General features: G+C 41.4%; 2 protein-coding genes across 5 annotated transcripts; one reads left to right on the top strand and one right to left on the bottom strand.

Moving 5' to 3' along the window:
- Positions 1 to 3,311: 3,311 nt before the first annotated feature.
- Positions 3,312 to 22,562, top strand: creb3l1 (cAMP responsive element binding protein 3-like 1). Of its 4 annotated transcripts, none has more exons than XM_034217381.1 (12): positions 3,319 to 3,447; positions 6,564 to 6,650; positions 12,269 to 12,423; positions 12,507 to 12,588; positions 13,480 to 13,691; positions 14,062 to 14,208; positions 14,580 to 14,638; positions 15,942 to 16,010; positions 18,035 to 18,137; positions 18,364 to 18,387; positions 19,141 to 19,282; positions 19,881 to 22,562. In XM_034217381.1, exons 1-12 carry the CDS (start codon positions 3,423 to 3,425, stop codon positions 19,925 to 19,927), a joined length of 1,152 nt encoding a protein of 383 aa, XP_034073272.1. In that variant the 5' UTR covers positions 3,319 to 3,422; the 3' UTR covers positions 19,928 to 22,562. The 4 variants fall into 4 exon arrangements, with proteins under 4 accessions (XP_034073271.1, XP_034073272.1, XP_034073270.1 ...); XM_034217379.1 differs by having other exon boundaries at positions 18,222 to 18,387; XM_034217380.1 differs by lacking the exon at positions 6,564 to 6,650 and having other exon boundaries at positions 3,312 to 3,447; positions 18,222 to 18,387.
- On the bottom strand, positions 21,874 to 24,957 carry harbi1 (harbinger transposase derived 1). Its single transcript, XM_034217383.1, has 7 exons — positions 24,887 to 24,957; positions 24,167 to 24,332; positions 23,890 to 24,092; positions 23,707 to 23,794; positions 23,416 to 23,623; positions 23,152 to 23,327; positions 21,874 to 22,856 (listed from the first exon to the last, which is right to left on the bottom strand). Exons 2-7 carry the CDS (start codon positions 24,329 to 24,331, stop codon positions 22,656 to 22,658), a joined length of 1,041 nt encoding a protein of 346 aa, XP_034073274.1. The 5' UTR covers position 24,332; positions 24,887 to 24,957; the 3' UTR covers positions 21,874 to 22,655.
- Positions 24,958 to 25,095: the final 138 nt, after the last annotated feature.

The raw sequence follows: 25,095 nt of genomic DNA, 5'->3' as shown, positions 1-25,095 counted from the left end.
TGTTGGTCCTCTTCTTCCTCTTTCACCTGAGCCTGCAAATGAAAAGAGAGATATGTTGAGACTCCACACTGTTAATTACAGGTGTCACAAAGTCGCTCTCTGCTTTTATAATTGCTGTCTTTCGCAGCTCCTTCCCCATGTGGTTTACTTCTCAGGACCCATCCCCCCTAATGACACAGCGCCACTGAAATAACCTATAAAAACGGTATTTTTTAACACTGCTTCCTTCCCTAATGTGATTCTTTTCCCAGCAGAGTGGTCCAGGTAATGAAAGGTCCAGACCTCTGCTCCCCTGCTCCCTCTGAGCAGCAGCTGGTCGTCCAGCAGCCGTAACACCGACTGGCAGCTAGCTTCCTGTCCTAATAACACAACAGTAACAGTTCCTGCTATCGCTGCGGTTCAAAGCTGTGCTGTAGATTAGAAAATAAATGCATGAACTTTAATATGTGCCACTGATTAATGTCAGGTGGTGCAGGTTTGATGCAGGTTAGCAGAATCCAATGTTTTGCTGAATGATGACCTTTTCTCTAATCAATTCATTGTTACGAGAACATCGGGTTATCTGCATACATAATAAGGCTGAAATCACTCTTCCTGAACACTGAGACATGTCTTGTAATGTAATATTATCCTATTTCTACTGCTGCCAAGTAAGATATGTGTTTGTCTGTTTGTTAGCAGGATTACAGAAAGACTACAGGCCAGATTTCCATGTGACCTTCCTTGGAAACGATTGCTCAAACGGGGAATATTTATAAACTGACCCATTATGACCCACAGAAATGGTGGAGTTGGATCCAAATTATGAGTCAGTTTCACTTTTGTAACATTTTGCAGGATAAGGCTTTTTGTGCTGCATTCAAGTGGTGTCCGAATAACTGGGAAATGTGATAATCTAATGATTAGCATTAAAGTAAATGGTTTTATTTCTAAAACAAATGAGGAATCCCAAAAAGCAGTGCAAAAAAAGATCCATCCAACCCTTTGCATCTTATTCAAATGTCTAATTAACATATGTATGATAGTCAAATTGGAAAGGCAAGGAGATATCAAAGAAACAGTCTGTACTTGCCCGGCCCTGAGAGAAGGAGATCTTATCAGCCAGGATAGTTAAACATGTTGTGTGTAAAGTAAAGTCTTGTGTTTACATAATGATCATGTCATGTTGGATTAGAGAAAAGATTAGGCTCGGTGAAAGCTACAAAGCGCCACTGATTATTTAGTCAAATGTCACGACTGCTATTAGACACCAACATCCTTCCTAACAGTGTTGATCTAAGCGTTTCAATTTTGGACTTTCCTTTTCTTTTTCCCTTGCATCAGACCAGTCTCACCCACATTTCTCCACATGGGAAACTTTTCACGGTTTGTTTTGAGTGGGGCAGTTTAAATGTGACCTATATTACCTAAAAGAACACATTTAAAGGGACGGAATTGTATTATGTGAACATGAAGTGCAGCAGGAGAACAAGGCTTCTCTGTCAGTATTAAATGTTTTTTGAAGGTGTGTTTTGATTTGGATTGAGTGAGTATTAGCTTGTGTTGACAGAGCAAGTAGCTGCAGGATAACTGAGTGAACGCCACACCCTGTTGAGCGGGGCCTGTCAGTTTTATCCTGCAGAAAGCTCTGTACAGTAACATTGAGATTCTTCAAAAACAGTTATTGTTATGGTTCCTTTTGCAACAAAGACTTTGTGTTTCCTGTGGCTTCTTCAAAGTAAAGTGTGTTTAGACAGATGAATGCATTTAACATAGCAACAATAGCAAGGAAAATAAGTACCTTTTATCCAGTATGTGTGAAGTGGCACATGTAAATCCAAACGCCCTTTTTGCCTCCATATATGAATATGTGCTTACTCCACATGTTTCTTTTACACAACTGCATGTGTCCCAGAGTTTCATCACAGACATGCTTGACCTCCTAAACACACTCACGAACACACACAAACACACACACACACACACACACACACACAACACACACACACACCACACACACACCACACACACCCACACACACACACACACACACACACACACACACACACACACACACACACACATACACACTTTGAGATAATGCATTTGTGAGTGCACATGATTCACACATTTTAAAGCATGGGAGATTATTTCTCGCTCTCACTCTTTGCATTTGACAGGAAAGGACATTACTAGGTCTCTTCTAGTAGTGACTCCAAAGTAACAAAACGCACCTTTTTCGCAAGTCCAATCCTATTTGTAAACACCTTAAAAAGGTTCCAGTTCTTGGCTATGCACAGACAAGAAGCTTCTGAATAAGATTTACTGTACATTGTCAGCTTTTACAAATGGAAAGTTGAACTACACACCTAACACCTCTAAAACCATTTGCACTCTTATTAAAGGACAAAAAGCCTTTTAATTTTTCTCCAAATTCAGTCAAGAGATGAAGCTAGTTTCCTTAAATGTAATTTAGCATTTGTGGTGAATTAAATGGAGTTATTTATGTCACAGTGTCTGTCTGGAAGCTTCGGAACAGGGTTTAGTTTATCCAATAGGTCCCAATGCAATCCATCTATGTGTGACTATGTAAGTGAGCGTGCTTTTGTACTGTTTTGTTTGATCAACACCAGGGTGACTCATGCTTGTGTGTGTGTGTGTGTGTGTGGTGTGTGCGTGTGTGTGTGTGACTCTGTGTGTGTGTGTGTGTGTGTGTATGTGTGTGTGTATGTATGTGTGTGTGTGTGTGTTATGTGTGTCTCCGTGTGTGTGTTGTGTGTGTGGTGGTGTGTGTGGTGTGTGTGTGTGTGTGTGTGTGTGTGTGTGTGTGTGTGTGTGTGTGTGTGTTATAAACCAGTGAAATTAGAGCACCATGCTGTCCCAGGCTTCCCAAACATCATCTCTCAGCTCAGTGACTCATCTCATCCAGACTGAGGATGAATCTATCGATATTGAGTGACTCTTCATTCCATGAACTCTGGTGGTGTCTGGTTTCTGACTCTGACAAGATCTCTCTCTGACTACAACTACTTTGATAATCCTTTCAGTCAAGCAAGAATGGCCCTTTTCCCCTTGTTCCAACCTATCTAGTGTGCTTTTTGTGTTCTTTATATGTCATGTATATAAAAAAAAAAGGCCATCTTTCATGAGCTAAATAAACAGCTCTGTTCTCAGCTTTGTAATCCTTCAGTTCTTCTGAAAGAAATCAAATCTCTACGATTGGTGAGACATGAAAAGTACCACAGTACAGACTTTTATAGGAGTGGGTAACCGTTCCATGGGAAAACTGTTGTTTTGCTGAATTAAAAAAAGGTTTCTCTTCATGTTTTCCAGCCATTCTCCGGCGACCAGATGGACGACTTCAGCAGTGAATTATTCAGCAGTTTCTTTGACGACCATCTATTAGAGCGGCCCATCGTGTCAGACAGACCTTCACTATAAGCATGGATATGGACGACAGCAGCGCAGGTCAGAGCCTTCTTTTAATATCATCAGTACAATAATAAAATGTCCCTCCTCATAGCGCAGAATTAAATATCAACATATGAATTGTGTGTGAATTGAACATAACGTCCAATAAAAATGTTGTGTGGTGGGTTTGGATCACCGTGGTCGTTTCCTTCCAATAAACTTTCCCCATTATTGACAATAAAAATATCAGAGCAGGTTGGTTTGTGGAGCTCTTCCAACGGCCCCTCACATTTGTATGACCTTATTTCTTCAGGACAAACCGCCAAAGTAAAAAGTAGAAAAAGACCCAATGCATTATTTGGTTGGATTTCAAAAGCAACAACTCTGGCTCTGTCTCCCCTATAAAACTAAAATCCATAGATCTATCTCTATAGAGAGCGAGGGTCTAATGAGAAAGTCTGTGACATCCAAAACTCCTGCTTTTTAGACACAAACACACAACGTTTACCCCTCACTAGCAGGGTACAAACTAGTTGCTAACAAGCTGCACAAATACGCTTCAGAGTTATTGAGCTGTAGCTTCTCAGTGTGTTGAAGCTGTCAGAGGAATCAGTCATGCAGCACTGCATGTCACACACATCACTTGAGACGATGTTGGTGTCCCCTGAATCACTAGGGCTTTAAATGGACTCTATTATACACATCTTAAGATTCATATCAGTATGTAGTGTCTCTACTTTAAAGAGTCCTCTCCTGCTGATGTTCAGGTGTATATCAGTATGTGTCTCTACTTTAAAGAGTCCTCTCCTGCTGATGTTCATGTGTATATCAGTATGTGTCTCTACTTTAAAGAGTCCTCTCCTGCTGATGTTCAGGTGTATATCAGTATGTAGTGTCTCTACTTTAAAGAGTCCTCTCCTGCTGATGTCCAGGTGTATATCAGTATGTAGTGTCTCTCACTTTAAGAGTCCTCTCCTGCTGATGTTCAGGTGTATATCAGTATGTGTCTCTACTTTTAAAGAGTCCATCTCCTGCATGATGTTCAGGTGTATATCAGTATGTAGTGTCTCTACTTTAAAGAGTCCTCTCCCTGCTGATGTTCAGGTGTATATCAGTATGTAGTGTCTCTACTTTAAAGAGTCCTCTCCTGCTGATGTTCAGGTGTATATCAGTATGTAGTGACTCTACTTAAAGAGTCCCTCTCTCTGTGATGTCAGGTGTATATCAGTATGTAGTGTCTCTACTTTAAAGAGTCCTCTCTGCTGATGTTCAGGTGTATATCAGTATGTAGTGTCTCTACTTTAAAAAGTCCTCTCCTGCTGATGGTCAGGTGTATATCAGTATGTAGTGTCTCTACTTTAAAGAGTCCTCTCCTGCTGATGTTCAGGTGTATATCAGTATGTAGTGTCTCTACTTTAAAGAGTACTCTCCTGCCTGATGTTCAGGTGTATATCAGTATGTAGTGTCTCTACTTTAAAGAGTACTCTCCTGCTGATTTCAGGTGTATCAGTATGTAGTGTCTCTACTTTAAAGAGTCCTCTCCTGCTGATGTTTCAGGTGTATATCAGTATGTAGTGTCTCTTTTCTTTTTTCTTACTTTAAAGAGTCCTCTCCTGCTGATGTTCAGGTGTATATCAGTATGTAGTGTCTCTACTTTAAAGAGTCCTCTCCTGATGATGTTCAGGTGTATATCAGTATGTAGTGTCTCTACTTTAAAGAGTCCTCTCCTGCTGATGTTCAGGTGTATATCAGTATGTAGTGTCTCTACTTTAAAGAGTCCTCTCCTGCTGATGTTCAGGTGTATATCAGTATGTGTCTCTACTTTAAAGAGTCCTCTCCTGCTGATGTCCGGTGTATATCTAGTATGTAGTGTCTCTACTTTAAAGAGTCCTCTCCTGCTGATGTTCAGGTGTATATCAGTATGTAGTGTCTCTACTTTAAAGAGTCCTCTCCTGCTGATGTTCAGGTGTATATCAGTATGTAGTGGCTCTACTTTAAAGAGTCCTCTCCTGCTGATGTTCAGGTGTATATCAGTATGTAGTGTCTCTACTTTAAAGAGTCCTCTCCTGCTGATGTTCAGGTGTATATCAGTATGTAGTGGTCTCTACTTTAAAGAGTCCTCTCCTGCTGATGTTCAGGTGTATATCAGTATGTAGTGTCTCTACTTTAAAAGTCCTCTCCTGCTGATGTTCAGGTGTATATCAGTATGTAGTGTCTCTACTTTAAAGAGTCCTCTCCTGCTGATGTTCAGGTGTATATCAGTATGTAGTGTCTCTACTTTTAAAGAGTCCTCTCCTGCTGATGTTCAGGTGTATATCAGTATGTAGTGTCTCTACTTTAAAGAGTCCCTCTCCTGCTGATGTTCAGATGTATATCAGTATGTAGTGTCTCTACTTTAAAGAGTCCTCTCCTGCTGATGTTCAGGTGTATATCAGTATGTAGTGTCTCTACTTTAAAGAGTCCTCTCCTGCTGATGTTCAGGTGTATATCAGTATGTAGTGTCTCTACTTTAAAGCGTCCTCTCTGCTGATGTTCAGGTGTATATCAGTATGTAGTGTCTCTACTTTAAAGAGTCCTCTCCTGCTGATGTTCAGTGTATATCAGTATGTAGTGTCTCTACTTTAAAGAGTCCTCTCCTGCTGATGTTCAGGTGTATATCAGTATGTTATTCCTCTACTTTAAAGAGTCCTCTCCTGCTGATGTTCAGGTGTATATCAGTATGTAGTGTCTCTACTTTAAAGAGTCCTCTCCTGCTGATTTCAGGTGTATATCAGTATGTAGTGTCTCTACTTTAAAGAGTCCTCTCCTGCTGATGTTCAGGTGTATATCAGTATGTAGTGTCTCTACTTTAAAGAGTCCTCTCCTGCTGATGTTCAGGTGTATATCAGTATGTAGTGTCTCTACTGGGACATGTCTCCATGCTTTAATGATCAAAAAGCTCTTTATTTTTCTCATACTTTTCACCCTCTGTCTGAAACCAGAGCCCAGTCTGCTCTGATTGGTTAGCTGGCCGGCTGATGTGATTAGTCAACCAGTTTAGAGATGTCCCGCCCCTTAGCCTATCACGTACAATGTGTTGGAGTGCTAGCCAATAGAAGCCCTCACTTAAATATATTAATAAACACAGCAATGTTTGGATTTCCGTGTCTGAAAAGGGCTTTTGAATCTCACAGATATTCAAGCGGAGCACAGCTACTCTTTAAGTGAAGACTCCGCCCCCCAGAGCCCAGCCCTGTCAATCAAAATGGAGCACGAGTCTGGTAGGTCATCCTAATTATAAAGAAAGAAAAAAATCGTAGCTTTAACTCTCAGGAAACACAGCCAACCTGCTGCTGATGCTGAGTCTGTCTCTTCATCATGCTGTCTGTCCCCCCGGGTTATCTCATTGGCTCAGTGCCTGGATAATGTAATGCTTCACATGCAGTTTGACCCTGTCTGTCAAACAGCAAACTCTCTGATTGGCTGCCATATAACATGTGATGATTGACTTAGCTATTATATTTATGTTAGAGGTGCCTGTAGGAACATGGTCCAAATTTAAAATGCTGCATATTTTCTGTGTTTCTCTCTGGCTCATCTTCCTCATTATCTCCTCCTCCTGTCTGTCTGTCTGTCTGTCTGTCTGTCTGTCTGTCTGTCTGTCTGTCTGTCTGTCTGTCTGTCTGTCTGTCTGTCTGCCTGCCTGTCTGTCTGTCTGTCTCTCCTCCGTTTGTCCCGGGGATCCTGCTGTCTGTCTGAGCAGCTGATCCCAGTCTAAGCAGTTTTCCTCCAGCTAAGCCCTGCCCACCTAACACACACACACACACACACACACACACACACACACACACATGGACTCACACAACGCTATGACAAGCATATGGTTTTGAGTGTGCAGCTTTAGCCGAAGCCAGCGGAAACTCTCTTTCTCTCCTCTGTCAGGTTATTTCTCTCTGTTCTCCCTTTTCTCTCCCTGTCTTAATCCAATTAAATCTACTCTCCTGGGATATCAGAAAATAAATACACATTGAGAGAAAAAACCGAACTCCTCTGTTTCCAGTCCAACGCTCTGAACTAGAACATTTATTTAGCCAATAGTTTCCTATTTGGAGAGAATACAATGAATAAATCCAGCTATCATCACTCCAACAATCCAACTCACACATATGTGCTTTAGGTTACATGTGCACCCAAGCCAATGCAAACAGCCTTTTATCAAAACAAGACACATTAAACGGCTAACCCTGAACATAATATATGACCTCATAAAACAAAGCCTTTAGACAGCTTTGATATCAAGGTAGTTCATATTATATTTTCCTCCTTATTGCCTCCGTCTGGAGCTGCAGAACTTTTATCTAAAGCTCACATATGGAGGCGCACATATCATATTCATTTGAATCAATCGGACTGAAGCCAAAATGCATATTTACAACCTACATCTGCTGATACATACTTTCCACAAATGTTCTGCCACTATTTCAAGTACGTCGTCGAGTGGCGCCGAAGGACTGTTTAAATGCATGTTAAATGCCCAGCATTCGGCACCGCTCGATGACGTGGTATACTTGAAATAGTGGCTCTGCAGCAGCTTTACTCGACATTGAGAAACGGCCTTGGTCTTTCCGGGACTTGAACTGGTGACCTTCCAGTTGCCAAGCCAAGTCCCTATGGACTTCGCCACCATGTGCCATACGGTGCATTTTTACGAGCTAAATGTTTGAAGAGATAATATATGTTTGAAAGAGAATGAATATATATACTGGCTCCTGCATGATTACCCTTTCTTATTACAGTTAATATAAAACATGAATTCAGTGTGTACAGTTCTACTTTGCTGCTATGTCAAGATTTTAGGCATTATTCGCTCCTATAGGCTTAATTTCCCCTTTGATTTGACAAGTTATACTTCCTGGGGAGATATAACTCTTTTCCCTGGATCTGAGAATACATTTTCCATATAATAAGAACCACAGTTTTTCACAGTAACCTCATTTTTTTGACATTATTCGATCACTTCTGTTGGATTTGGTATGATCTATTTCTGCACTTGTTGGTCCACCTGTTGAAAGCACTCTGATTTGGGAATGTTTTCCTTGTCATTTTGGCATGAAAAGTAACGTAAACAATGCCATTTTAAAGGCAGGACTTTGAAAGTATTTCGCCTCAATTGTTGCATCGTACAATTTGTATCAGCACATGTACAAAACATGCTAACAAGCAGGCACATATGCAGACAAGGCAGTAGGTTCTGGCTAAGAATCGGCCGTAAACTTGGTATTGGACCGTAAACCCCGGTGACGCAGCAGCAGATCCCGCTGGCAGAGGATCTGTGTGCTCCACGCTCGTTGTGCTTCTCTCAGCATCCTCAACAATAGAAGCTGCTTCTTGTTTGTCTCGAGGAGTCGGGGTTAATTAACCACCTGGGGATGTCAGAAGTTGCTGACCTTTCAGAAAGCTAGTTTGCTCTGAATGGAGGTGAATCATAGATGTTCAACATGAAGAGCAATTATTGGTCGACCCCAGCAGAATTATGGGTCAGTTTCTCCTGCAGTGGATGCTCAAATTTGGTTGATTTGACAAAAACCTCTTACCTTTCCTGTCCTCTTTGCCTCAGCCTGTGGTCTTCAGTTCTCGGTACTCTTATTCAGGCAAAAAGACGCCGTGTGTTTTTACTACAGCTCCCACTGCGCTGCTCCATCTATCGTTTTAATGTTCCTGCCGTCCCGCTGAGATCAAACACAGTCGCCACCTCTGCTCCTTCACCCCCCGTGACGACTGCCAGGAGCCTCTGGTCATTACCCCACCATAGGATGTCTTACCTGGGTTTACTAGCCTCATAGGAAGAAGACTGTCTTCTATTAACAGCATCTAGGATTCTAGAGATCCTGTAAAGTAGTGAGGATCAGGTTTTACTTTCACCCACAGCTTCTTTGACACAAACACTAAATTATGTTTGAACCCTCTGCACAGAGGGACTAATAAAAGCACTTTGTTTCCTTCCTTTGAGCTCAAATTGCTTAAAATATCAATTACAATTTGGTAATATCAGGGGAAAATACCCCGCAAAAATGCAGTAAATAATAAAAAATGTCTTCTTGTTTATATCCTACTTTCCCCCATCATGTTTATAAAGGACTGCCTTCCTATGCATTCACCTCGCTCCTGGTATTCGTTAAAAATCGGTGGCAGAGGACGTCCAATCAAGCTTAACGAGGCAGGAGGCTTAACGAGGCTTAACGAGGCACCGAGGAGCAGCGGGACCGGCCTCATTAGGAGACGCTTGTGAGGGTCCAACCAGCAGAGAGGATGTGGGGAATCGGTTAATAGAGGAACCACCCCAGAACTGAGTTTATTCCTTATTTCTTTTCATATATAATCAGCGATTTTTCAGACATATTCCAGAGCTACCATGCTGATTAGTAGTCAGGGATGGATGCCGGGTTGCAACGATAATATTTGATCATGACTGACGTGTTGCAGCTCATTAAATCACATTATTATTGTATTATCTGCAGCTGTGTTTCCATGGTGTGATAAATGATGCCTCAAGCTAATTTAACATGTTACAGCTTCATACTTATAACACTTTCAATCACTGTTCATATAGATTAACAATGTTGATATAGCCTGCCGTGATATCAGTTAATAATCAATTACAATATGCTTAACTTTTCCTTAGTTGCAGGTTCTCACAAAAGAACAAATAATCATACACTCATATAGTACCTACTGCTTTAGGCACACCACAATAATAATGATTTCCACTTCTCAATAAGTCCTAATAGATTGCAATGAAGTTGACTGATGTGTGCTCTAGCTATCGCATCTTGCTGTCAGTGTTGATTACTGTTGACACCACAGCAGTGATGTTGCACCTTAAGGCAGTTTATTTTAGACGATGGAAAGTGATTTGTTTTTAGGATGAACTCTCCTGGCCGTTAGTGACGGACAAGATGAAGCTCACACACCTCCACCCCCCCCCCCCCTGCCTCCTGTTTCCACCGCGGCTTGTAAACTACAGAGCATTTTACCGGCAGACATGTTGCTAGGAAACCAGGAGGTGATTAAAATGACGTCCACTCACTCACTCACTCACTCACTCACACACACACACACACACACACACACACACACACACACACACACACACACACACACACACACACACACACACACACACACACACACACACACACACACACACACACACACACACACACACACACACACACATACACACACACGCACACATACACACACGTACAGCAGCAGCACTGCTTGTCTTGTTAAATGAGTCTCTCCATGCACCACGGGAGCTTTTTTGGTTGAGTGTGTTGTGACAAACATCAAAGTGTCGGTCCTTTTCTAAAGTTTACAAATGCTTACTCGAGGAAAAACACTTCTCTACCTGCAGTTTTTTTTCACTTTTAATTTGCCACTTAAAACATACTGTTTCTTTTCAATTTAAGGTTGAATGTAAAGTTCAGGTGGACTTTTGCGTAAAGCTCACTTCTGACATGGGACCTTTAATTGAAAGCATAGTGAATCTTTAACTCCCGTAGACGCATCAGCAAGTTCATCATTATAAACGTTTCCTGTGTGGATAAGCAGTGTCAGAATTTAAATAAAAGATCTACAGCAACTTAATATTGCACTTCAATATAAGCAATGCCCAATTAAGAAAAAGAGTGGTTAAATGTATTAAAGCAGAACTCATATTTGTGTCCCACGGGTGGGTTTAACGAATAAAACTCCCATAATGCAACTCAATTTGATCTCTAATATCACCAACACTGTGAAAATCTACATCTCTACTTTGCAATTCAGGCTTTCTGTTATAAATTAAAAGTCTCAATACCAATTTAACAACGCTGATCCCATGACACAGAATACATGAAACACCTTTCTTGACAAGCTGAGTAAGACTTTCAAGTAAACTGATCTTCGTGTGTAAAATATGCAGAACTCTCCACAAAAACGATTAGAAATGTATAGATATATTGTTCATTTGGGCCCCTTATAAACACATTGTCCCCTACAGTTTACATGATGAAGTGCAGAAGTGTTTCAGTGACTCATGGTGTTGGTTTTCACCGATCCCTGTGACCCTGGTTTGTGGCCGGCGCTGGCAGCCTCCTCTTCCTCCGCCTTTTCATCATCTTGCCCACTAGGACACCAAATAAACCAGGAGAACTGGTGACTAGTTGCCCTGCACTGGCACTTATGTTGCTAAAAATACTTTCTGCAGCTCACACTAGACTAAACAAGGGAGTACCTGTGAGAATCACCTCATTGTGTTTGAGGGAACCTCCTTTAAAATGTTCCCGATTATGCATATTTTCTGCAGTGTTGAAAGGCAGCAGTCGTTTCGTTTCTCGGGAAGGATCCTGAACACAAGGTGCAGGTTCAGCCCATCTTTTATTTCAGGGTAGATACAAATTCACTAGAGACAAATTATGCACCGCAGATGCCAGAGAGACGTTGAGAGATGTAATGTAACGTTGTCCAGCAGCCTGTAATGACCAGTCTTGTCAGGAAGTGCTCAAATGTTTTGGGGAAGCTCCTTCAAAGTGTGATTTATAAGCTACCAGTTACTTCCCATTGGAAGACCTCCCTGAAGGTCCCGGGAGAGAAATATACCTAGGTTCATTTCTTCAAGTTGCTCTGAAAATGTAGTTTATTCTGCTTTTTAAAAAGGGCGATGAGCTTTCTAGGTTGATCTTAAGATGTTTTAATATTACAAGTGAAGTGTGATATTTTGTATATTTTACATCATGTGTATTTCTGCGTTTATTCCTGATGTTGGGAACAGTCGTTTGTCAACAAAAACCACTAACTAACTAACTGCTGCTAAATGTCTGTTGATTTTGATTCGATGCTGTTTTGTCTCTCTTAGAATTTGAATGGAGCTTCAGTCAGGACCTTTCGGGCATCTTGGTGAAACAGGAGGAGCCGGATGTGGGTCAAAGGTTAGATCCTCAGCCTCACGAAGGCCCGCCCCTCACATTAAGCCCCGCCCCACCACACAGAGGGTCTCCATGGAAACACACGGTTAGCATCCTTCATACCGCGAGACGCTACAAATTATATTGTTTGTTCAAAAGTTGATTATTGTTGTTTTTGTGTTTCTGCAGGAGCCCAGTCAAGACAGCGTGAAGCCCGTCGCCATAAAAGATGAACCCAAAGAGATTGGACAGTACCTCAGCCTGCCCAGCGGTACATACACACACACACACACACACACACATACACCACACACACACACACACACACACACACACACACACACACACACACACACACACAACACACACACACACACACACACACACCCATCTCAGGTAGCCAAGCTGACAATCACCTGCGGGTGCAACAGCTTCCCACACACGACTGGATACACACACACACGCTCACACACACACACACGCAGACGGACAGGCAGGCAGACAGACAGACAGACAGACACACACACACACACACATACAAGCGACAAAGCTTCTGCACAGCTGTGTGTCACATGTGGAGGTGTAGCATTAATACGAGCCACTTGATAAGAGACGTCTGTGTGGGATGAACCTGTGCTTCCTCGCTCTAAGCTCCTAAAGAAGCATCCTCACTCAGGGTCTACTTTAAGGGAATTATGGGATTTAAAAAATCCTCAATGGATGGCTGAGGGTGAGCGATATTAAGGGAGGAGAGAGGACACAAGATAATATAAGTCAAGAGCATCAAATAAAAAACCTCAGCCTCAAAAAAAGTCACAAACACTGAAGGACTTTATTTCCTTAACCTCTCATTCACAGCTTTTTGTAAGTCTGTAAATCACTAAATGAATTTTCTGTGGATCTACTTTCTGTGTTCATCAATCATTCAGACACATTTTATTAATGAGGCACCTCAGGCACAAGTGCTTCACAAAAAAATACATACAACTTTGTGATTAATAAAGAAACACTTGATTCCAAAATAAGTCAATGAACCAAGGACTGAATAAAGCTTTGAGCACTCAGGTCTTCTGACGTCTCATACGCACGTGTTGTTTCATCTATCACAGCATAGGATGATGTTTCAGTATGAGCTCACTAACCCCTCTCCTCTCGTTTCCAGATGACGCTCTACAGCTCCCGCCCACCCCTCCCAGCAGTAACCACGGCGACAGTGACGGTTCCCTGCCCCCCTCTTCCCCCCCCCTCACCCTGCCCCCCTCCTCCCCTCAGCCGACGCAGAGGCCAGGAGGTCGCGCCTGTTCTTCCTCCTCTTCCTCATCCTCCTCTTCCTCCACAGCCATCTCCTCCTCACCTCTGCTCACCGCACCACATGTGAGAGGAAGACCCTTTTAAAAATATTTTTGGGATTGACATTTGGCAGCAAACAATTACACAGCGTTTTTTCAAGACATAGTTATTGTACATCTTAAGTTTTGTCTGTCCGGAATGCCTTAGTAAAAAAACAGTAAACAATACGAACATTAGGGAATTATCAGGACTTAAAAAATCTGGCCTATGAGGTGGAAGACCCTTTTTTTTTTAATGATTATCCCACACTTAATGCACCAATTTCTATAAAAACGGTCCTATAAAGTGCTGACAAAATAGGGCCTATTCAATAACATCCAAGACAGGGTTTATTTAAACATAGAAAGTTGGTAATTGTTGTAAATATGTTGATGATTTGCTTTGTTTAATGCAGAAGCTGCAGGGCTCAGGGCCGCTCCTGCTGACAGAAGAAGAGAAGAGGACCCTGGTGGCAGAGGGTTACCCCGTACCCAACAAACTCCCTCTCACTAAGAGTGAAGAGAAGGCACTGAAGAGGGTCCGACGGAAGATCAAAAACAAGGTACACTTTCATAAAAACTCAGCTGAAAACCAGAAAAAAAAACAAGGATGAAAAAGCAGGATTCCAAGTATTTACTACACGTGTGTTTTTGAGTGCCTTACACTGAGAAAGGCGGGTAAAATAGAAACACTACATGTCATTTAGACGCTTTTATCCAAAGCGACTGTGGGCAATCCCCACAGGAGCAATTTGGGGTGAAGTGTCTCAGGGACACAACGACATGCTGACTGCAATGGGACTTGAACTTGCTATCCCCTGATTCGAAGTCCATCATACTATCCACTGAGCCACAGTCTCCGAGAAACCACGAGACAAACTTCTGTGACGTAACTCTGTGCATTTTGCTGATTTGTCTCCGTTCTTCTACCCAGATCTCAGCTCAGGAGAGTCGGAGGAAGAAGAAAGAATATGTGGAATGCCTGGAGAAAAAGTAAGGCTCGGAAAAAGTTATCTGTCCCCACGTTTCCACTCCTTTTCCACTCCTTTTCGTTCAACTTCTGTGATTTTTTTTCTCACTAAAGCCCCTTTGAATTATATTAAAGCTACCCTATTATAGTGCTTCAAAGGCCACAACTATTGAGAAAAGCCAAGCCTTGATTTCCCCAACGTTTAGCATTCCCTATGCAAAGAGCAAATTGATGTTCTCTTATTGCAAGGCTCAGGAAATCATCACTTACCCTTAGACGTCAGTGTACAATTATTTATTGTGTCAGAGCCAATCATGGAATAATTGTCGTGCTTCTGAGTCACTCCCGCTTTTCAATCCATGCCGTCCAAATGTTGCGAATGCTTGAACAGCCAATGTTTCAACAATGATGAAAAACCTTTTTCTTCCACTTCTCCTGCTGTCTAACAAATGTAGTTGCATAGTTAGCGGTGCATTCGGTACAAAAAGCAGCCGGCCAGTGAGGTTTCCCCTGAATCCAACCACAGATCTTTTTATACGTAATTGTGTGCTCTTTATATGCTGGCACACAAAAACAATAAATATGAGTTACAAAAGATAAAAAATGTCACTAAGAAAATAGAGAAAGAAAGGGGTTTAAGATTGGCTTTACTAACGTCAGGAAACTCATGGCTCCTTGTCGCTTCAGGTACAAATGTCCAGATGACATGCAGAACGTACTTCAACCTCAAAAATAATTAAAAACTCATTCCCCTCTTCTGTCATTTGTTATTCTGGCTGTAACTCGTTATGGCAGGACTCCATTAACCTGCCGAACACATGGGGAGACTTGAAGAGAGGTGAAAATGTGGACTTTTATAGCAAGAATCACCCAAAGAGGTTCATACAGGTGGTCAAAAATTACATTTCTCCTCACCAGAGAAGTAAGAGGAGAGTGTGTAAAACATATCTCTTTGTGTTTCTCCTCTGGACGTGAGGACAGGATTATAGTCGGATCACTCACAGAGAAACAGCAGGACGACTCGCTGAAAGGGAGAGTGAATGAATGAGCTGCATTCAAAGCAGAAATAAGAAAAGATCAGGAGGATTATTGGTAACATAACACAAGATTAACAAGGTGTTTGGGTGATATTTAATAGGGTTAGAAGGAGAAAGAAGACCTGTCATCCTGCAGCAACAAAGAAACCATGGCACAACATTTACTAATAAATAGATGGCAATTCTGATCACAGCAAAGAATTGTGGACACGCTTTGAAGATGTGTTTTCCGAAAAGATGAAAATGTCAAATAGACGCTGACAAGAATCTGTGTTCTTCTGTGTGTCAGGGTGGACAGCTACACGTCAGAAAACAGCGACCTGTGGAGAAAAGTAGAAAACCTGGAGACCGCCAACAGGTGAGACACACACACACACACACACACACACACACACACACACACACACACACACACACACACACACACACACACTGGCTGACATTAGTGTGTATTTGCCATTGTGTCTCTCAGCAGACGGACGCTGGCTCCAACACACTAATAATAACACAGACCAGACATTTTTAGTAATGCTGTTTGGATTATCTTCATATGCAAATAGAAACACGTTTGTTAAGAATGCCGCTTGATTAAAAGAGAACTGCATTAGAGATCTTGTTCTGAGAAATAACACATGTAGAAGGAAGATAAAGAGTTTCAGTTTCTAAGTCTGAATTCATCACAGACGCAGAGAAAGCAGCACATGTATTGTAAAAATTAAGTGCACCACTACAAAAACAGCCTCATTTCTCTCAAAGACAGCTTGTGAAGAGGGCTGTTCTTTAGAGAAATACTGATTGATCAAGCAGGAAAGGCTTGAGTTAGATTCACCCATCTATTCTTACATTGCTCTGTATATAAAATCCTTCCAAAGTTTATATGTGTGAGTTAAACTGAGAGAATTAAAGGAGTCTATAAAGTAATTTGTCAAAGTGCAGACTCACCCAGTACGTCTGTCTCCCCTGTTATTATAACAATATGAAACCAGTGGGTAGATGGGTGGGTGGGTGTGGTGGGGGTGAGGGCTTAGGCTTTTTTTTGGGGGGGGGGGGTCTGTCTCTATCTGTCTGTCTGTGGCGGCATGAGCCTGTCATTAAAGCTGCAAGTTAACAGTAGCTTTCATCATGCAAGGCAACCCCCTCCCTTCCCACCACACACACACACACACACACACACACACACACACACACACACACACACACACACACACACACACACACACACACACACACACACACACACACACACGCTGGTTAACATGTTAAACAACCACACTGGGGAACAATGAGTTGGCACAAACTGCTCACTCTCTCAAAAGGGCCAGAATATGTGCAAGACTTTTTTTTTTAAAAAGCGTTTTAAACGATTGAAGTTAATTTTAGCTTTACTAAAAATGCCCCAAATGCAGTTATTAGTGGTCGTTTTGTTCTCAACTCTTTGCCTTTTCTTTACTTTGATTCACACCGAACTGAGTCAGTGCTACTGGTTTATTGGGTGAGGATAAACTCCATCTTCCTATTGCATTAAATATGTATTAAAAGTCATAAATCCAGATTGACGAAACACTAAAACAGGTCCTGTGTGAGATTCACAGCCTAGCTTCGCACAAACACTGGATTCAATGGGGACCTGATAGCCATAGCTCCCCTAAAACCAAAGAAAAGCATCCATTTTAATAGATTTATAACAGCTGAATTAATTGCGCTGACTATCTACTCCATGTCTCGACAAGTCTGACTTTTGGAAGCACTGCGCATGGGAAACAGCAATAATCCAGCTGTTTTGATTACATCAAAACATCTGTATGTGTGATGCTGGTCAGTATCATCCTATAAAAGTTGATTAGAGCAGACAACACACTCTGGTGCATGTGAGGCGTGGAGATTTGTAACATTACATGACTCACTTGCCTTCTGAAGACCTGACTGACCACTTTATAGTCTGGTTTGGTTTATAATTGTGTTCAAGATCGAATAACTTTCTGATTCACAGCTGTAGTTTGCCCTGTGTCTCCACCTAGTGGTGAGAGTGTGTCCTCGCGGCTCATACCATCAGAACCCTGCTCTCCAGATCCCACTCACACAATTTATCCTGCTGGTTTTACTGGTGTCGTCTGTCAGGAAATCAGTTTCATTAAGTTGACCTTAAAGTACAAGAAGAGAGGAATTAGCTGCAGCGACACTGGGGGCATGTTTAAGAGTTTAGGCTCTCACTCTAAATCTTAAATCATGATCTCAAAGACTACAAAACAGTATTGAAATATGATCATTTAACTGGTGTTACTTCCTCAAGGAGGGTGAGGCACGGTCTTAGTAAGGGTATGAAAGAATGGAGGTAAAACCCAACATATTGTCTGTGAAAATGCCTTCCTTCTCTCTCCTCAGGTCTCTCCTACAGCAGCTGCAGAAGCTTCAGTCTCTCGTTACAGGGAAGGTCCTCCCTCGCTCTTGTAAAATTGCCACTACTCAAACGGGAACATGCCTCATGGTAAGTTACTTTATTGACACCAGTGTTTCTCATCATTTTAATGAGGTGTTTTTTTTATTGATGTTTGTGTCACTATCTGTGCAGATGGTGGCCGTGTGTTTTGTCCTGGTGTTGGGCTCCTTCTCTCCCTGCTTCTCTCCTCTCTCCTTCCTCACTCACACCTCTTCCTCTTTGTCCTCATCCTCCTCTTCCTCTCATCCCTCCTCCTCTCCGCCTCTCCCGTCAGCGGACCTCTATACCACCAGTCAGGGTAGGTCTGCAAATTCAACATTACTGTAGATATGGAAGTACATGTTAATTAAGATTAGGACTATTAAACGCCTGCACTTTTGAAAGAACATCCATACACATTAATCTGTCTGCATCTTGCTAATAATTTGTCTAATATATCATATTCCATTTACTTATATCGACTCTTCTTGCACTATTGTATCTGTTTTATGTCCTATACATGTTGCACTGGTGGAGGAGCCTGTGACTTACGTTTTTCATTGACATATCTACTGTAGCTAATGTACAAATGACAATAAAGCCATCATTTAGGAAATAAATGTTGATTTCAAAATGAAAGCATGTAGAGAAGGAATGAAAAATAAAGATCCCAGAAGTTTATTTTCCTATTGATAATTCTTTAGGTCAGGTCAAAACCATGAAAACCAAGTGTTACAGTAAACAAAAAAGGTTTTTCTCTCAAAAACAACTTGTGGAGAGGTCATGAGTATCAACTTTCACTCTTCGCTGCATTCCACTTCCCTGTGAATGTACTTTCTTTAACCACTTCGCCTCAGGAAACCCCTTTTTATAACCAGAGTTTAAGTTGTCATCATGCTAAGTACCACTCCTTTCTGCCAGCAGCCGTCCTCTGAGGGCAAAAGAAAAACTCTGCTAGACTGTACCCATCAGAAGCTAAACCCTGACCCCTCGAGGCTGCCAAATTCATTACAATGTCAAATAAAATTGTTCAAAAATGACATGTGAATGAAATCCAGTGTTTGTGTTGCAGTCCGCTCCCGCAGCCTGCTCTTCTACGACGAAGGGTCTCCACTGGAGGAGAGTTTATCTCCATCAGAAGCAGAGAGCCACATCCAGACCAGCAGATACACAGCGGAGGCCAACCAGACCACCGGGCCCAAAGCAGACAGCAGGTACAAAAATATCTCGTCTTTTAGTGTCAGAAAACATCTATTAGTGTCTTTGCACGTCTCACAAACAAATCTATTAGGTGGCTGCTGCTGCTAGAGGCCTCAGTAACACTATTTGGATTTGCTTAGGGTTGAAAGGTGCTATAAATACTGTTGGGAAAATACTGAATGTCCTCTTCCAATGTACATGATAACAAAGGTATCCCAACTATGACAGGATGTGTAATTACCTAGAAGAGCATCAGGACTGTTTGAGGCATATGATAGCTATGTGATTAACATGATGATTCAGCCTCTATGGAGAGAGACATATGACAAGCATGCTCATTTCTGACGTGGAGTTAATCTGAAGTAAACATTGAATACTGCTTTCTATTCCTCCACCTTGAGACTGTGTAACTCCCTCTCTTGGATATCAGCATGTGAAGGACACTGTTCAGGAACTAGTTGATGCTCTGTATGTGACTTCCATTCTTGAGAGGATCAGAAATATATGGATCCTGAGATTGAAGCTCAAGCCGGGGACGAGTGATATTTTTCCAACAAATACACTTGCCTTACTGTCCTCTGAATATTAACTTGGTTCCTCTCTTCTCCTCAGAGAAACGAAACCAGAGTTTATCTGACCCCTCCTCCCACAACATCTAACCTCTGACCCCCAAAGCCACAAACCTCCAGACTCCTGAAACCCCTGAACTCAGCAGGCATCCAGACTTCCTCCGTCCTCCACAGCCGACACACTGCCGTCACCACGAGGTGCTTCACTTCTCAAACAGACTCTGCTACACCTGAATATACTTGATTTGAAAGGGATTGGAACTTCTGTTTTTATGCATACAATCATTTTAAAAATCCAACTAATCTTATCATATTTAGTTTAAACAACAACCAGGGGCTTAATTATATAATCTATATACAATAATTTACAGATACAATGTGTAGCATTTTAACACAAAGCTGTGATCGACTATTTCACTTCCTCATAAAAACAAATGTAGTGTAGCGTTGCCAACATCCTTTAGGAATGAAAAAGGAAATGTGGTCTTAGTATCAAGAGAAACATAGATGTTTGCACCTTTAAGAACTCATGAACATAAATGCATACGGATACTTGACAGACCTCCAATTTGGGAGTGTATATTTTACTTTTCAAAGGCACTAAATCGGGTCAGTGCTTTAATTTTTAACCAGTCATATATGTTGCTAAAGGGCCTGCAGCTAACACCTAGGCCGTTTCTCAATGTCGAGTACACCTGCTGCAGAGCCACTATTTCAAGTATACTACGTCATCGAGTGGCGCCGAAGGACTGTTTAAATGCATGTTAAATGCCCAGCATTCTGCGCCACTCTATGACGTAGTATACTTGAAATAGTGGCTATGCAGCATGTGTTCTCAACATTGAGAAACGGCCCTAATGTGATTATCGATTCAAGTTAGGATAGATCCTCATATTAGAGAATGGATCACCAAAATGGATTCTGTTTCAACTCTACGTTAATAACAGTGTACGTTAAAACTAGATAATAAGGAAAAGGAAGCTGTGCCGTTTAAAAGTGCCTTCCACTTACTTAAGTCTAATATGACGAACTTGGCCTTATTACACCTAAAGCACGCAGCTATAAACCTGTAAACAACAAACCCTCTGTATCTGGGGAAACATTTTGATTTCAAAAGCTAGCCTTAAGTGTTCAAGAGTTAAAGCAAAAGATATATTTTGTTTTATTTTTCCACTTTTTAAATCCATCTCCAGGTTAAAGTCCACATTCTGCATATTTTTTGTATGTTAATATCAAAGGACTGTTAAAGGGGGTCCTACGAGAGGTGGGGAAACAATTACATAAAAGTATTTTTATGGAATTAAATTGTATATGTAATATATTTGCAGCATCGAAAAAATGCATATTTAATTTATGCAGCAAAAAAACAAATACTGAACGTGTTTTTAAGTTTGTTATTCTATTGTTTTTTCTAGAAAATGTTTACAAAAAAACACTCAAATACAAGTTATAATATATTCCGAGCATCAAAAAAGAGCATATTTATTTTATGCAAGAAAAAAAAAAAGGGAATTTTATGTTGTGTTTTTGCATTTAGGATGATGACGTTTTACATGACGGTGTGTCGTGTAAACTTTGACATGATCTGCTTTTGTCTTTCAACTGTAATACAGTGTTTATGTTTCCTGCTGTCGCATGAAAGGTCCATTTGGTTCCTGTGTGATATAGAAATGCCACTAGCTTGTAAAATGTATTTTTGAAATCAATTTTTTTAGCCATAAGGTGAAGTTTCTTAACCTAAAACGCAGAAGAAATTCATCCGAAATCAAAAGCACGATCTTAAATAATTAGAACATCGGCAATTATCATATTTGTTGTCATAAATTCATTTCACCGTAGATGCTAAATGTGCTCATGCGACAGCAGTGTGTGTTGTATTTATTCCTGTTTGTAGAAAGTGTGTATATATTGATGAAGCCAATCAGGGGACTCATACATTCCAGGAAGTAAAACAAACCACTAGCTTTGTTATCGCCAACATTTGAAGGAACCATTGGGACATTTACAACAACAAAAATCACTTTCTGACAATGAAAGAAAAAACAAAACATTTAATGGTACTCCTTCAAAAACTAAAAGCTTTACACTGCCCCCATCCACTTCCTTTAATTCATTATTACAATGATGTAATGCTCAGAACTCCTATTTTTTATCTCAAACACTACAAATGTTTCTTATCATCTCTGTTTGCATTTCATTTTGTGTGTGTGTACACAAAAACATCATGTGACTGCAGCCCGTTGCACAAACATCCTGTCATTCTCATCCAATACCGTCTTAATGCACCAGTGTACATAAATACTGACCACCTAATGTGCAGTTGTTGTAAATAACCTTGTTAATGGCCTTGTTTTTTTGTATTGTGACATAGTCCAAGATTGAAACCTGTGGAATCACGTGAGAAAATTGGATATTTGGGGAATCAAAATGTAAAGCGGGGAGGGAATAAAACATAAAGGGTAGGTGACTTTTTCCACCTGTAAAGAAACGTTGATAACACAGCAGCTGCACACAGTTTTAATCATTGTTAATCACCAGGAAGTGTTTCATTATTCCACATTCTGAGAGAATAATGAAGCACTTCCAGTTATTTCAAATGTGTTCGGGTACCATGTTGTCTCGGTTTGTTGTATAGCGTCCTGCATGTTCCTCCATATACTTCTATGTTATCTTAGTGTAGTCAGTAGAGTAGAAACCAGCAAAATATAAAAAACCTGCATCAGCACCACTGTGTCTGTGGCCTTTCTTGCTTGAAATGTGTCGTTTGTGAACAGACAATTATGATTCGCTCTGGTCCCAGTCCTGATCTGTTTTGAGTTTAGCTGAAGTGTTTGAGGATGAGGTCTTTCCGGAGCTCCTCTGCCAGGCTGTCTCGATCTTCAGGTCTCTGCTCGAGAGACTCGGGCTGCTCCAGAGGGTCGGTCCGCTCCAGAGTCCAGGCGTCTAACCCCGACTGCAGCGAGGCGTTGTGGAGAACACAGCAGGCCAGCAGGATGGACGAACTCCTCTCCGGGGAATACTGCAGGTTTTTTAGACAAGATGCAAAAGAAAAAATACCATTCAGTCACAAAAGCATGTATAACTCAAATATTGCTTTGACAGGGAAAGGTTCACGGGGTCAGATCTCAATTAATAAATGCACACAAAAGGATAGACAAAAGTAATTCAGGAAATGGTTTACAGCAGCAAAGGGGACGGTGCAGATGAAAGACAAGATACAATAAGTTTGCTAAGATTTTGAATAAAGAGACAAGCCCACACGAAATCAAAAAAGTACACGCCCTGGTCTGAAATAAATCTGGAGACCTGCGTACCTGTAGGTATCCTTTGGTGCCGTCCAAACATCTGAATCTGGTCTGGATGGCTCTGAAGGTTCTGTCCACGATCTCATGAGTGGCCGTGTGGGCCAGATTATACTGTAACTCTTCTGGGGATTCTGGGCAGTCCATCGGGGTCATCAACCACTTCCTCAGAGGGTAACGACGGTCACCTAGGAAGCAGAAATCAGAAAAAAACATTAGTCCTGGAGCTTTTTCAGACTGTGCAGAGTGCAAAGAAGAGTGCAATCTGAGTCTCACCCAGCAGCCAGCCCTCCTCAGCGTCCTGCAGGTGTTTCTGGAGAGCAGATCTTTCTAGAACTTCTGTGTCTCTGAGTCCTCCCGGCCAGTGTGTTTCGGCGCTGAGTAACAATCCTCTGGCATCACAAACCAGCTGGCAGCCCACCGAATGAAACCCCTTCTTGTTCACGTAGGACGAGTCTTCGCTGTTAGGAGCTTTGATGGTGACCTGGAGGGGAAGAGGTGATCAGTTTAGGCTGTACACTTTGTATAAAGAGTTTTAAAGTGTTAATGCAGTATATTATAGTACACCTGAACACAGTCCAGCACCCCTAGGACTCCTGGGAATCCTGCCACCCTCTGAAACTCCTGGAAGGACTGCTCTATGCTGGAGGGGTCTCTGTGTGGGGAAACAACTCTTTCTTAAAATGTACTTTCAATAGGCTGCATGTTGATAATCCCAGTGATATGTAACTCATCATCATGGTTCCACACCTGTTTAATGTGATGAACGTTGGAGCTTTCTCCACCAGGGCTCTGGTCACGTTGGACACACATCTCGACATTGACGCCTGGCTGATCCCTATTGTATCTCCCATCGATGTCTGGAAGGATCCGGATGTGTAGAAGCCCAAAGCAGCCAGCACCTGGACCTCAGGACTGATGGCTCTGGACCGCTGAGTACGTCTGCACAGAGCCTAACATCCACACACATTAAAACGTATAATTAATTGGATGAGATAATTGAAATGCAGGCTCATCATCTACTTACCTCCCGGAGTATTTCCACCAGATACAGTATAAACTCTCTGGGGAAGCCAAACTGTGTGAGGAGCAAGTTGTCTGGCACAGAGTCCAGGTCAAAGCGGTCCAGGGTCTTGTGTCCTCGACCGTGTAACAGCAGGTCACAGTCCAAGATGGCTATAGGGATCGCCATGCTGTGGGCAATAATACATTTATCAATCAAGGTATAGTTGTACATTTCAATACAGTTAACATGCACAGAACAAGATATGCTTGTATGAATTGTTGTTGATGCTGTATCCACACATTGTACACATTTCTAAATAGTATGTATTTTTTTGTATTATCCTTGTGTTTTTTGTTTATGCACCAATACACCACTGCAATGTTCTTGTATATGAAAACCTACCTAGCAATAAACCGGATTTCTAATAATGCAATTGGAAGATTATTGCAGTTTCATTTATTTGTATCTTATCACACTGCCAATTCAACAAAATGGCTAACTTTCCGGCATGGAACAAATCTGTCCTCGAGTTTTAAAGCTCCTTGTTTGTTTGTTATTACTGTATATCTGAATACTACATGCTAACTATGTAGCTACCACACTAGCATTTGAGCTTTCCTACGTTCAGTATTGCGTTTCTCTGAATATATGCATGGCTATTTACACACACAGCTGGATATCTTTTAATGGAAGTTAAAGCATTTTGCATTTATGTTACATGGTAAAGAAAAAGGCTCTTACATTTGAAGAAGTTATGCAGCTTTTGTCAACCAAAACAAGCCACAGGAACACCTATTGTTTGACGCACAGGCGCACATTCGACACAAGAAGATGCACTGTAGATTATCATTATTAAAAGGCTGAGTTTTTTTTGTTACCAAGAACTAAAAACAATATAGTACCACTATCAAAACACACTATGAATAAAAAGGCAAACAAAACGAATTGTG

Source organism: Gymnodraco acuticeps, unplaced genomic scaffold (genome assembly GCF_902827175.1).
Source record: "Gymnodraco acuticeps unplaced genomic scaffold, fGymAcu1.1, whole genome shotgun sequence".
Classification (NCBI taxonomy): Eukaryota; Metazoa; Chordata; class Actinopteri; order Perciformes; family Bathydraconidae; genus Gymnodraco; species Gymnodraco acuticeps.
Note: the sequence above shows the minus strand (reverse complement) of the source record. Positions and strands in the feature narration are given on the sequence as shown.